Here is a 14,529-nt window from a genome sequence, read left to right on the forward strand (position 1 = left end):
TGGGAGGATAGAAATGGATGTGGTAGGAAATTGCACAGCTCCATAGACTAAATAAAAATCACTGAGTTTATATTTAAAATAGGTGACTTTTATGGGCACATAAATTGTATCTTAATACAACTGATAAAAAATTAAACCCTTCTGCCAACTTCTACTTGTACCTCAATTGGTTATATTGACCCAAGATGTTCCATTATATTTACTTTTCTAACAAAAAACCCACCTAAACCTATTTTCCATACGCTGCAGTTTTTATATCCCTCCTGCTCACAAGTCTCCTTATTCTTTGTAGAAGCTATATCCTTGTTTGGATCCCAGGTACAGCCGGAACCTCACAATTTATTGCTCATCTGCTCATTGCCACCATTTTCCACAGGTGCTTCATTTTTACGAACTATTTTCTTTTCCCCCTGATGACTGAAGAGGTCACCAGTTGCCACGATTGTGCCGTCCTTTAGAGCCGTTGTGAGGAGTGAGTGTGAAGTGTTGCTCACCAGCTGTTCCCAAAATATGTAAATATCAACCCAGACCACCCTCTGACCTCTGGGGGTGCAAGTCCACAAAGACGTATTTTATTTGAAAATACTGGATTTAATAGAAAATATCACATTGTAAACAAGTCCACTGATCCGTTAGCCTAAGACAGAACGACAGCACAATCACGTAGAAAAGCTCAAGACCAAACACTGGGACCAGACACAGCATTTGAAGAGAGGCCTGAGCCAGTCTCTGAAGGATCTTTCCCAGAAGGAGAGGAAGCAGCAGCTTCAAACAGGCACAGCAATAGGGAGGCGACGGCAGCATCCACTGCACGAAGGCTTAAGAGTCAAAGGCAGAGCAGTAAACTCACTTTGTGAATAAGGGGGAAAGACAAAGGGGCAAAGGGTTGTATTTCCTGATGTTCTGGGAACGGCGGAGCGCGCCACAGGAACCTGAGCGGTTGGAAGGGCAGGGTATTTTAAGTGGGGAAAGGCTATTACTAGGCAAGTTTAGAAGCATTTGGTATATTGTCTTGGCGCACTCAGGGAAGGAGAACGTGTCACTCGTGTTGTGACTGAACTTAGGCCCGACTGAGCTGTTGCCTTGGCCTCCATCTCCTTAGCTGAACACACTGACATTGTGGCAGGATCTGTCGCCCCAGTGAGACCTTGGAACAAAAACATGGGGCTCTGGTGGGAAGAGGGTTTCCGCCTTCCTCCAGGTGCCAGAGGATCCCGGAGGGAGGGGAGTTTGATGTGGCTGGGCCCCTTGAGACTCTGAGTTTATCAGCAAAAGCCTTCTCTTTAGCCCTAGCCACCCAGATCCTCCTCCCCCAAGGAGTCCTCCGAGTTCATGGAAAGGCCAACTGTGAGAGCAGAAAAAAAAAACAACTAGGGAAAGAAAGTAAGGAATCATTTTCTTTCCATGGCACTTGTAACTGAACAGAAGGTTAAGAGTTTGTTCCTTAATCTGGAACAGTGACTCCCAAATGAGAGGCAGGCTTACTCAAGAGGGGCTTTCAAAGAGGTTTGGGCCAATATACAGGGGCCCCCACTACCCCCAATTGAGAATCAGCGTATGTAATGATAGAAATTCCCGACGGGAGTGTGTTATACATGAGAACAGTGCCAGAGGCAGAACAAAAGCTAAAAAACCCTAATCCGTGTAGGGCAGACATCAAAATTATGGAGTACGTTTTTCAGAGACTTTTTTTCTGATTAAAGTAGTTACAGAACAAGTCCTTCTCCCTGTAGCTAAACTCTCATGACTAGGCTCCATGCTGCATAGCCAAGAACAATAGGTATACCCATTTATCTGGAGTAACCCTTCTGGATTAAAGAAATACAATTCTGTCCTCATAAAGGCAATTTCCAGAATTGCTCTGCCTGTCCTAAAGAGGTACTCGATGCTAGGATGAGCACAGGCTAATCACCGTATGGCTTCTCAGAAGACTGGTTTTTCTCTGTTTCCTTCTCTTTGATGCTGTACAAGGGGTCCACCAACTTGTTATGAACAAGCATTAAACCTGTGAAAAATTTAAAAAGGTAGTTAATGCAAGTAGAGGCAGAGTTCCACGATTATGAACACCATCCAGGAGCTCTCAAATTTTGGCCTAGTACTGAAAATCATCACCTTTTCTCTGTAGCTCCAAATGACCAAAATACTAAGAGTAGGAAAAGAATTTATTATTCCCAATGAATGCTAGAATCCACGGCCCTTTTGTACGTTCACTCTTTAGAGGTGTTGGCTATTGAAAGGTTAATCTTTTCACCAAAGAATAAATTCCTAATTTGCCTGCTTAGTAAATGAGGGTTTTCCCCTAAGTTTGCCCAAAGCAGCATGTCCTTATTTATTTATTTATAAGATTTTATTTGACACAGAGAGAGCCAGAGAGAGCACAAGCAGGGGGAACGGAGCGTCAGAGGGAGAGGCAGGCTCCCCGCTGAGCAGGGAGCCCGATGTGGGGCTCGATCCCAGGACCCCGGGATCATGACCTGAGCCGAAGGCAGGCACCTAACTGCCCAAGCCCCCCAGGTGCCCCCCAGTGTGTCCTTCTTAAAGTAGAAGAGAAAAAGATCCTCATGAGAGTTCAGCACCCCACCTAGAGGGAAGGCTTGGATGAGTCCTGGAAAGATAAAAAAAAAAACCCAACCCTGAGCTTCAATAGCCCTGCCAAGAGATCACCACATAGCCCTCAGACTATTTTTCATTTGTCTTCTTGCCTCCGTAGAACAAACAGGCCTCCAGAAATAGACCCTTGCAGTCATGGGTGGAAGAGCAATGACTGTGTGTTCTGGGACCGCAAGGTGTGGTTTTTATTAACATCAGAGTTGTCTATGAAAATGGCCAGAGCCAGAACACGAGAACCGCTCCTCACACCCGGCATGCCCCAAACTCCCCGCCCCCTCCCCTCACCTTTGAAATACTTGACGGTTTTCACTTTCAGCTCCAGGGTGGCGTCCTCGTCGCACACAAATACTGTGCGGGGATGCTGCTGGAAGGCGGATACGGTCCACATGTGGCTCACTCCCTCCTCAATGGCCTTGTACAGAGCAAATGCCTTGTGCGCACCTGTGATGAGGATCATCACCTGGGGATCAGAAAACAAGCCTGTGATGGAGAATGAGCAGTGGAGCCCGGAGTCCAGAATCCTGAGTTCTGGCCCAGTCACCCCCACTGGCTGCAAGCACTTGTCTTCAGTTGACCATTTTAAGTTGTGAGCCTGCAGCACACCGTGCTCCCTGCTCCCTGCTCCCTCCCTTACTGCCCAGAGAACCTGAGGCTGGGAGCATCACCATCCCCGTGTTCTGTGATGAGGAAATGCGCTCCAGGGGATTAAGGAGCTTGCCCCAGGGCATTTCTGACCCGGAGTCCATGCTCTAGCCCACCCTGTGATGGTGCCTCCTGGTACCTTGGATGACCGCTACGAACACATAGGCCAGACAAAGGCCCATGCCTCTAATCCCAGCAGTTGGGACAGAGTCCCAGGGGGTCCTAGGCTGGGTGAGTTTCCACAAGTGCAGTCTGAAGAAGAGGGGTTCCAATATGCACCATCTCAAGGGGCCATGGAAGTGATGGTCATGGTTGTGTGTGTGGCCGCTGAGGTTCCATCCCCACAAAGGCAGCCCCTTAACCCGGTCACTCTCAATGCCAAGTATTAGACTGACTAATAGGACTTGGGGTGATGTTTTATGTTCAAACAAAACAAAGGCACAGACTCCCTCAAGAGTTAAAATATCAAGAACATAAATGCCGGAAAGTGATTGTAAAGGAACTCTGCTCTCTAGATTTCACTGTAATTCGATGTACCATGGAGTTGTGAACAGGATTTACTGTTTCTCTCTTAAAAGAGGAGACATCAGAGGCATAGTGAGAATGCAACTCTTTCTGTTCAGGACCCAGAACTCCTGATTTCCAGACCCAGATCCTTTCCCAGATTATAATACCCTCCCATGACAGGGAGAGCCCTCACACCCTAGTGCTTCCATGCTGTCCGGCCAAACACAGCAGGGTGACCCCCAGAGATCACCCAAGAGAAAGCTGGTGACCTCCCGCATTTCACAAAAGTTCTCCTGAAATAGGGAGCTTTTTTCACTATGTAGATGTTTGTTTACAGATCTGGGCAAAGAAACTTGAAGCTACAATGTCAGTAACTGCTTCCCACTGAATATACCCCTGAAAAGAAGAGAAAATGCTTTTAAAATTCTAATGAAAGACAGTAAAGAAACTGGAACCACAAAAAATTAAAATGAGACCCAACTTTCTAGGGAAAAACACACTCAACTGCGTTTAGACACTTATATTTAAATGACACTTCTCCACGTTTACGAGTCCCCGAGCCCAAGGCCATAACCACAAATATCCTGGGGTAGCAGGGTCCCTTCAAACAGCGACCTCCACCAACTGCAGGGAACCAGCAGTCCCTCTCAGCACCTGGGCAAATGCAAATTCCCATTCGGACGTGAGTAGTGCGGGGCTCCTCTGCCTTGAGAAGCTCCAAAGGGGTGCGTAAGCAGAGGCCGGGGAGCCTGCAGCCTCCCGTGTAGCCAGTGTGGAAAGGGTGCCGCTGAGAATAGCCCAGTGGTTGCCTCCAAAGAGGAAGGAGGACCAGTGAGAGGATCAGCTGGGATTTTAGCCGTATTTAAATTTTTTTTTTTTAATTTTATTTATTTATTTGAGAGCGAGAATGAGAGAGAGCATGAGAGGGGGGAGGGTCAGAGGGAGAAGCAGACTCCCCGCCGAGCAGGGAGCCCGATGCGGGACTCGATCCCGGGACCCCAGGATCATGACCCGAGCCGAAGGCAGTCGCTTAACCGACTGAGCCACCCAGGCGCCCTAGCCGTATTTATAATGCCTTCATTTTTAGTAAGTGTTGTCGGTGGTACCTGTATAGTTAATGACAGAAAGACAAGTCCAACCCCCCAAGGAAGGCCTGGGGAGCCCATGTGCCCTTACCTCTCTAGCATCCATGAGAGTGCCCACACCCACCGTCAGGGCCATGGTGGGCACCTTGGTGAGATCACCATCGAAGAACCTAGCATTGGCCAGGATGGTGTCCATGGCCAGAGTCTTCACACGGGTCCTGGACACCAGACTGGAGCCCGGCTCATTGAAGGCAATGTGTCCGTCAGGGCCGATGCCTGCCCGGGAGAAACAGCCAGGGCAGCCCTGTCAGTCCCAGGGATCCAAGATTTCAGGAACGGACGACCTATCCTTCCCCACCTGGGGTGTGTAAAATCCTTGAACTCACAGCTCTTTTCTCACTCACCCGGGGCAGGTGCGCTTTAAGTGTAAGATCCTCCCCTCTCCCCACCTCCTGGCCATTTCTGTTTGAGGCACACACACGACCTGGTCACCTTGCGACCACCCTCGGAAAGCTGAGTAAGCAGTACTCCAAAGAGCTTCTGCTTCCCTAGCGCATCGAAGGGTAACTTCTCCTGCCGGTGGTCAGGGCTCCTGCCGCTGGAAGTCACGGCAAATAAAAAAACGGACTGGACGTGGGTTGCAAAGTTTACAAAATCTTTGACCAGGAGTCCTCTTAGCCTCTTCCTCCTACCTTGAAGTAAAGAAGAGTTCAGTCTAGAGCAGTAAAAGCTTAACACTCCCGTGAGTGGCTCCAGAGATGGCAAAAGATGGAAACGTAAGGGAGCAGCCCAGGGGAGGGACGGAGCACCAACTGAGAAGGGGACACCCTGGGTTCCTGCTTTCTTGCCACTGCCCCGGCTGACCTGGGGCAAGTCACAAAACTTCTCTGGGGTTCACATGGCTATCTATATAGTGTGCAGGGGCTGAGTGCAGAATCTTCTCGAACCATAGGAGTCTTTGGTTTTAACTGTTTCGGTAAGTCCCGTGGACTGATCCATATAAAACCTCAGGACTAGGGAACAGAATCTTCGAGTCCAAATCCAAACATCTCACTTGACCAACAAGGCACAGGAGCGCAGAGCGAGGAGATGGTCCGAGATCACACGGTCACTGAGCAGCACAGCCAGGGCGGGGAGTGAGGGCTCCTATCTATGTCTTCCCTGCCTCCTCAGGGGAATAAATGGTTCCTGCTATTACCAGTGCAGTGAGGAAGCTGCTGGGAAGCAGGCACGCGTCCTGTCCCCCCTCCATGTGTTCTCAGCACCCTGGGCCTGCCCTGGACACGTGCCGCAGTGTCAAGCTCACCTCCGACGAACAGCTCAATCCCCCCTGCGGCTTTGATCTTCGCTTCAAAGGCGTCACACTCAGCCTGCAGGTCAGGCGCATTCCCATCCAGAATGTGGGTGTTTTCTGGGAGGATGTCAATGTGCTTGAAGAAGTTGTTCCACATGAACGAGTGGTAGCTCTCCGGGTGGTCTCGAGGAAGGCCTGTGGGACCATGGCGACACTCGGTCATGCGCAGGCTGAGCCAGAGCCCTCCTCCCAAGGCGGATGCCAGGATGCCCTCAGACGTCCACAGATGGGGAACGCCCGTCAGGGGGCCTTGGGCACCAGGCCGCGATCAGCCACGACTGGCTGGGGTGGTATCCCCGTGTCCACCCACCACCACCACCTGTGACGGCAGGACTGGCCCAGAGCGACTGCACCCTGGGAGCCTGAGAAATCCCCTCATTCTCATCTCCTTTTCACGAGGGAGTAATTATAGGCGGGAGGCCAGGGTCACTCTGGCCTTCTGGAGGAGGCCTGCAACCTGCGGGTAGGGCTTGGCCCATCCGGGACAGGAAGCAAGCATACCCCTTGCCCGTGCCTCCCACCCCACCATTCACCCCCAGTTATACCCCTCTCAGCCTGAACCCCAGCTTGAACACCAGCTGGTTGGAGAGAATTCTCTCAGGGCTTCCGCAAAATGATTTTTAGCCAAGAAGAAAAAGTTTCAAGTGGATGTGTAACTAAACATGAAGAATGTTTAATGTCAGCCTTAAAAAGGAATGAAATCCTGACACATACCACAACATGGACTAACCTTGAGGACATTTTGTTGAGTGAAATAAGCCAGTCACAGAAAGACAAATAACTCTCTGATTCCACTTAAATGAAGTATCTAGAGTAGTGAAATTCACAGAAGCAGTAAAACAATGATTGCTAGGGGTTGGGAGAGCGGGCAATGGGTAGCTGGTGTTGAATGAGTAGAGAGTTTCAGTTTTGCGAGATGAAAAGAGTTCTGGAGATTGGTTACACGACACTGTGAATATCCTTAACGCTGCTAAACTCTACATATAAAAACGGTTGGATGGTAAATCTTATGTCTATTTTACCACAACTGAAAACAAGAATGTTTGAAGTGTAGCCTTACAAAATGATGGTGGGGGTGGGGGTAGGCGGGGGTGACAGAAGACCAAGGTACAGCTTTTCAGCACTGGAAGGGACACCAGTCTCTGCTCCTCTCCCAGTGTGCCTGGCAGAAAGGCGAGCTGGAGGATGAGCACTGGAGGGAGAGACCAGACACAGACACAGAGGGATGAGCCCATCTGCAATTACTGGTCACAGAAAGAAACGGCATGGAGTTGGGGAGGAGGCAGAGGAGAAGGAGATACTCTAACATTTAAAATGGCTGCTCTGGGCGCCTGGGTGGCTCAGTTGGTTGGGCGACTGCCTTCGGCTCGGGTCATGATCCTGGAGTCCCGGGATCGAGTCCCGCATCGGGCTCCCTGCTCGGCGGGGAGTCTGCTTCTCCCTCTGACCCTCCTCCCTCTCATGCTCTCTGTCTCTCATTCTCTCTGTCTCAAATAAATAAATAAAAAAAATCTAAAAATAAAATAAAATAAAATAAAATGGCTGCTCTGTGTAAGAGGCTTCCATATCTGTTCGATCACTTAATGCTTACAACCTAAGGTCAGCCTTCAGAGCACCGTTTTACAGCTGAGTACACCAAGGCCTGGGAGAGAAAGCTTTCGCTAATGGAGCTTTATCACCAAACCTCACTGGTTCCCAGAGACATCCCTATTCCCGTCCCGGGCTACGCCTGAACGGGGAGGAGCAGGACTCTCCTGGAATCGGGGAGGACCTGGAAAGAGACAGACTCACCCACATACTCATCCATGTTGAAGGTCTTCACGTATCTGAAGGACAGGTCTCCATTCTTGCAGTACTCAATGAGCTTCTTGTAGCAGCCAATTGGGGTGCTCCCTGTGAGAGAGGCCACAGCCATGAACACCCTTCAGCTCCCAGCTCCTGAGGACACCCAGGGATGAGGGCTGCTCAACAGGGAGAACCAGGGAGAACAGATCTGAGGCCCTCCCCCGGTGCGCCAGTCCTAACCGCCATCCCGTCAGTGCTTCCGAAGGCTACGTCCCCACCAGAGCGTGAGCTCCAGGAGGCCAGGGCTGCGTCTGTCTTGTCCGCCGCCGAATCCCAGTGGTCAGCACGCCACTGACTGGCACGACCGGAATCAGTAACCGAGTAAACATCACACCTAACGTCCTGATGTGTTCGGTGAGCAACTAGTATGTCCCCCACATGATGGGGACACAGAGAAGGCCCAGACATGCAGCCGCTCGGAACGAGCTCACTGGCTGGGATTGGGACAGGAAGCAGCGATGTCAGCTGTGACCAGCCCAAGTCTGTGGGCTCAGGAAGACTTCCCCGAGGAGCAGCAAACTCCTGCGAATTGAGTCTCATTAAAAAGTCAAGGTCAGGGATGCCTGGGTGGCTCAGTCGTTAAGCGTCTGCCTTCAGCTCAGGTCATGATCTCAGGGTCTTGGGATCGAGTCCCACATCAGGCTCCCTGCTCAGTGGGGAGCCTGCTTCTCCCTCTCCCTCTGCTTGTGCTCTCTCTGTCAAATAAATAAAATCTTAAAAAAAAAAAAAAAAAAGTCAAGGTCATAGAGCACATAAAAAAGGCAGGAGGACCTCTGTAGATTAAAGAACTAAATATGCGTGAAGTCTGGATACTGGATTATTGGGGGGAAAAAACTATAAAAGGTAAATGTGGACAATGAGGAAAAAAACGTTACTAGTGTCTGCGTAACAGACGGTATTATGGAATGATTTTTTTAATAGGTATGATAACAGTATCGTAGTTAGTCAGGTAAGAGAACGTCTGTACTCTGAGGAGACAGATGCCAAAAGATATAGAGGTCAATCGTCAGGAGGTTTGGGACTTACTTTCAAGTGGCTCATAAAAAAAAAAAGTATGTGTGTGTTTGTGTGTAGACAGAGAACACGAGCCAGAAGAGATGAAGGGTAAATGTGGCAAATATTAACAATGGGCGAGCCTAGGAGAATGGTACTGTACTAGTCTTTCAGCTTTTGTGAATATTTGAAATTTTTTAAAATGAGAGGATGGAAAGAAAAAAGCCCCACCCAAATCAGATCACTCTTTTCACAACCTACTAATGCCTTCTTATTTCACTGAGTCATAACCAGTCCTAACAAAGGCTCCCTGTAACTCGGCCCGGGGTTCCCACCCTCACCCGTACTCATCCCGCTCCTCACCTGCTCCTCCTTCAGGTTCCTGCACAACTCTCACCTCTTTTGGCCTCTACTCAGATGTCGCCTTCTCGGAAGAACCTTCCCTGCCACCCCATCCGACACTGCGGGCCCCCTCCTCTGCCTAGACATTCCCTATCCCCCCTTCCCTGCCTCATTTTTCTCCTTCGCTCATCACCACCTAACATACTCTATTTTGTCAAGTAACTTGCTTATTGTCTGTCTCTCCTACTACCATTTAAACTTCAGGAGGCAGGAGTTTATGTCTTTTTTGTTTGTCGTCGTATCCCCAGCACCTAGAAGAGCTCGGCATATGGTGGGCATTCACTAAATACCTGCTGAATCAAAGTTCCCCCCGACCCATCACCAGTCTGTCCCTGTGCCAGGGCCTCAGCCGTGCCTGAGCCCCACAGCTTCCCTGGCCTTCCCCTGAGCTTCGTCATGTCATGTCCCCTTTCCAGACTTCGAGCTTTCCCTTCAATTCTGTGAGCTCCCCGTTATCTAGCCAATACAATCCTTTTCTGCGTAACTTAGCCAGAGCTGGTTTCTTTGGTTTCCACCCAGAACCCCTGACTGGCATTTCACCTAACAGAAGGCATGTTCCAAGGAACCCAAATGGAAATGCTGTGCTCGTTCAGGAATGGCAGTCAGGAGGGGGCCAGGTCTTGGAGGGCCCTGAAGGCCACACTGAGGAGCTGGGACCTGATCGTGCAGGTGATGGGGCGTCAGGGAGGGATGTCAGCAGAAGCAGAGACTCTGACCTAGAGAAGCTCCACGGTTAGCAAACAGGATGTTAGTGCAGCCCCTCCAGGGCCCGAGACATTGGTGGTTTTGCAGATACGTGCAGCTATGCTCCCACAAACGTCTAGTGCAGAGGCCCACAAACTTCAGCCCACAGGCCAAATCTGGCCTGCTGCCTGTGTTTATACAGCTCATCAGTTAAGAATGGTTTTTACACTTTTTATGTTTATAAATATCAAGAGTATGACTTTGTGACATGCGAGAATTATACGAGTTCAGACCTGAGCATCCACCAGGCTCTATCAGTAGACGGCCAGGCGCATTCATTTATGTGTGTCCCCAGCGGACTTTGAGCTACATGGACAGTTAAGTAGTTGCGACAGAGGCCCTATGGCCAGGGAAGTGTAAAATATTAACTATGTGACCATTTACAGAAAAAGTTTGAAGGCCCCTGCTCTAGTGGATGGGACACTGGGGCAAATCCACCCAAACTCGGAGAGAAAGAATCAGGACCATATGCCTTGAGGAGCTGGGGTCAAAATAGATATCCTCCCATAAAGGCAATAAGCTGATTTTTCTAGAAGAAACTGAGGCTGTTTTTCAAGTAGGTCCTGTGTCTAATTAAACCTTAGAGAAAATGCTTTGAGTAGACTATCAATTCTGCCAAGGATGGTACTCAGCTAGTTGCACTCAAGAGATGCACAGAAGTTAATTCATTACATAAAATGTATGCCTGAAGGCATTAGGACTTAATTCTGTTACGGACTCCGAGACTCCGAGACAGCCTGTTGTGGTCAGGGCTGACTTAGAATGGAGCTGAAAAATCAAGTTCTTCCTGCCTAACCGAGATCCCTTCTACTCCAGAACTCTTCAGGAGCAGGCAGGACCTAAACCAAACCATAGTGGCAGCTGGGTCCTCTTGTTTTGCGTTTCCAGGAAGCAGGGCTGTTCACTCATAGCACCAGCACCCCAGACCCCTCCTTGTAAGTCCCCTGGCTCAGTGAGCCCAGGTACCTGGCCCCTTAAAAATCCTAATGCTCACTCACTCCCCCACAATCCATGGCACCCTCTCCATCCCCCAACGCACCAGTGGGAAGTCCCAGGGTGAAGTACTTGTCTGGCCCCGGGTTAAACTGGATGATGCGATTCCTGATGTACTTGGCTGCCCACTCGCTGGCCTGAGAATAATGGTCCAGGATGATGAGCTTCATCTTGTCCTGTAGGCGGCAGGTGACAAAAGGAGTCAGTGGTAAGGGACAGGGAGAAAGGGATGCAGGTGGCTGGGGAGAGGGGAGAAGCCCTTCTCACCCAGCAACAACCTCTCCCCAGGGTGTCCGAGCAAGGAAGAGGAAGACCCCAACTTTCGGTTCACAGAGGAATTAATAGGCTGGGCCAAGCGCCTCCACCACCCACCAGGAGGCGCTGCTGTGAGACAGACCGGGGTTTTCTACTCTCAGTTCCTCCATTTACCAACCGCAGGACCTTGGTCAAAGGACTCAAGTTCTCCCAGCCGGTTTCTTCTTACGTGAAAATGGGGACCTACCCGACAAATTTCACGATGGTGAATATTAAATGAGGGCATCTAAACCACACACTATTCAATATGCTGGCTGTTATCTTGTAGCTCGACCAGCCCCCTTTCCCCACTTCTCTGCCCCCACGCGCTGGATAGTCTGTACCCACGGCCTCTTCCTCAATAGAGGGGTCATGGGATTATATGGGCCACTATAGCAGGTGAGAGCCATGGAGTTTGCCTGGAGACGTGTGTTCCCCTGTAGAGGGGTGCTCCCGTCGGCCTTGCTTTGTGGACCCTCAGTTTCCCCTACAGCACAAGGGGTCAATGTAATCGCCCCGCACTGCGATCACTCAGGGTGGGAGGCGGGGATGGCGGTCCCGGCCAGCCGAAGGATACGGGAGTGTCTGCCCGACGCCGATCGCGATCCCATCGCCCCTCCGGCCCTGCACCGGGAAGGGGGGTCCCGGCAGCTCGCTGGGCTCCCGGCTCCTGGGGAACCCGAGGCTGGGGCAGCGCCTGGACCCCCGCCCACGCCCACCCGCGAGGAGGGTCCCCGCCAGCCCCGCTCCCCACTTACTCGGACACCTCCCGCGGCGCCTGCAGCAACTGCGCCGGCGGCCCCGCCCCGCGCGGGTCACGTGGCCCCGGGTCACGCGGAGCCGCTCTCCGCCCGAGGGGCTGACTCTGCGGGGCCCGCTGCGGGGCCCTGGCCGCCCGCGGACTCTGCCCTGCCTGGGGCCAGCCCCCCTCTCCTCTCGGCTCCGGGAGCAGCTGTGGGAGGCGAGGCTTGGAGGCCGGTTTTGTGCGGCCCGGAGGCTTGGGGGCTCCAGGTGGCCCGAGGAATGCAGTGCCCAGGCCCGGGGCGGGGGGGCGGGGGGGCGGGGGCTGGGGCCAGGTTTTTAGTGCTGGGGGGAGGAAGGGGGGAGGAAGAGCAAAATCGCTTCCTTAGAGCCTCAGGGATTGGGCCTGGCTCTGTCTTCCATTTAACTTTTTTAGGTGTCATTTTTTTTTACGTAAATATTACAGCTTTTTTGCTTTAAATATAATTAGATTTTTCTTTCTTTCTTTTTTTAATCTTAATCTTCACAGCAGTCTATATTAGAGAAAGAGGGAGGTCCCTGGTCTCCCCAGCTCCCCACCCCAAGATAACATTGCTGAGAGTTTAGGCTACATTTCCAAAATCTTTTTCCTTGAATATATTTTACATTTTACAGAAATGGGAACACACCACACATGATGTCCACAGGGAGCTAGGTGGCCGTATTCCACAGGTGCCATGATTGGGCTCACCCCTGCCCTGGGGCCCAGCTGCAGCTCCAGCCCAGCTCGATAGAGGTGGTGTTGGGCTGGTGAGGCCCTGATGAGATGGGGCTGTGGGGTTAATACCTCTACAATTCTAAGGACTTGTTCTTTGGCCTCAGTGTTGGTTTAGTTGTTAAAACAACAACAACAACAACAACAACAAAAAACACACACAGAAAGACCATGCAGTCAGAAACCTCATCTCAGCTTGAGCACTGTAGTTGTTTCACAACCCCAATCTCCAAACACATCAGATAACGGGGCCTGGTCTCCAGCAGCTGCATTCCCATCGTTCCAGGAAGAGTGACTTCATGTGACTTTAATTGGGCCTGTCGCCCCCATTATGCTTTCTGTAGGGAATCAGTTCCAGGTCTCTCTTAAGCCTGGCAGCTCTGGAATCAGAGAGCTAGGGGGCAAATCAGGAAGATCTGGTTTAGTCAATCCCTGGTTCTTGAGTGAGTGACTCAAGCAAATGACTCAACTTCTCCAGGTATGAATTTTCTCTTCTAAAACATGGGGACCGAATGGGGATACGTAATCCTGATCTCAGGTATCTATTGTGAGTACTGGATGGAACAGTAGCATAGCCTGGCATTCATGGCCAGCCATGATTACCCCTCATGTCCTCCCAGCCTCCCTACAGCCTACTCTCTACCCTGCAATGCCCTCTACCCTAACCTCCTGCCCCTCATGTTCCTCCCACTGCATGTCTGGGTTTGAACTTACCCATACCCGTTCTTCCATTCTCGTTTTAGAACCAAAATGGGCTAATTCAAAGAGTTGTGGATTCATCCTTACAGTGGAACACTCTGTAGCTGTCCTGTGGATGGATGTTTTTGTACTCTTCCATTGCCCTTGCTTTGCGTAAACACATTGCCCCAAGCCTCAGAAAATCCTGCTTGGGCCCTGGGGTTCATGTGGGTTTTGTGAAGCTGGTCCTACCCTCTGGCCTAATCAATTAGAGAGCTCCATGGCCCTGGCCATGACTGATTCACGACTAGGCAGACACGGAAGATACTAACCCAACAGCCACTCACAGCCTTCCTTCTCCTTTGCTGCTTCCCACTGTAGCCTCTGGAAAGTTAGCTACTCTCCCAGCTTCTCAGCCAGGATGTGGCCAGATAACCTAGTTCTGGCCAGTGAAGTAAAAAGATGGCTCTGGGAAGATACTCTGCTTTCTGAGAAAAGTGACATGCTTGCAAAACAAACTGTCTGTTCCTTCCCTTTTCTTCCTGCCTTGCTGGCAGATGTGATGCCTGGAGCTGGAAAAGCTGTTTTATGACCATGAGGCAGCAAGCATAAGGACAGAGTGAAGGATAGAAAGAACATTAAGTCCTTAATATTTGACCAGTGCTGGGACTCCTGCGTCTGGACTTCTTCTAAGTAAATAATAAATATTCTATGGTTTAAATGTTAAGCCACTGTTAGTAGAGTTTTCTGTGACTAAAGTTGAAAATGTGACTCATTGTTATGGTGGATGACTCAGGTCTTTCTCGGGGTTTATGTTGGTATTTTGGGGAGATACATTGTGGGGAGCTGCAAAATCCAGAAAAGTTTAGAGCTGCCAGTGAGAAAAG

At 50.5% G+C, this 14,529-nt stretch overlaps 1 protein-coding gene across 1 annotated transcript; it reads right to left on the bottom strand.

The window, feature by feature from the left end:
* Positions 1 to 575: 575 nt before the first annotated feature.
* Positions 576 to 12,267, bottom strand: GNPDA1 (glucosamine-6-phosphate deaminase 1). The gene is made up of 7 exons (XM_035014354.1): positions 12,228 to 12,267; positions 11,222 to 11,351; positions 7,990 to 8,091; positions 6,151 to 6,333; positions 4,936 to 5,120; positions 2,896 to 3,070; positions 576 to 2,005 (listed from the first exon to the last, which is right to left on the bottom strand). Exons 2-7 carry the CDS (start codon positions 11,343 to 11,345, stop codon positions 1,905 to 1,907), a joined length of 870 nt encoding a protein of 289 aa, XP_034870245.1. The 5' UTR covers positions 11,346 to 11,351; positions 12,228 to 12,267; the 3' UTR covers positions 576 to 1,904.
* Positions 12,268 to 14,529: the final 2,262 nt, after the last annotated feature.

The sequence above is a fragment of the Mirounga leonina genome, unplaced genomic scaffold, assembly GCF_011800145.1.
Source record: "Mirounga leonina isolate KUSES-001 unplaced genomic scaffold, KU_Mleo_1.0 Mir_168, whole genome shotgun sequence".
NCBI lineage: Eukaryota > Metazoa > Chordata > Mammalia > Carnivora > Phocidae > Mirounga > Mirounga leonina.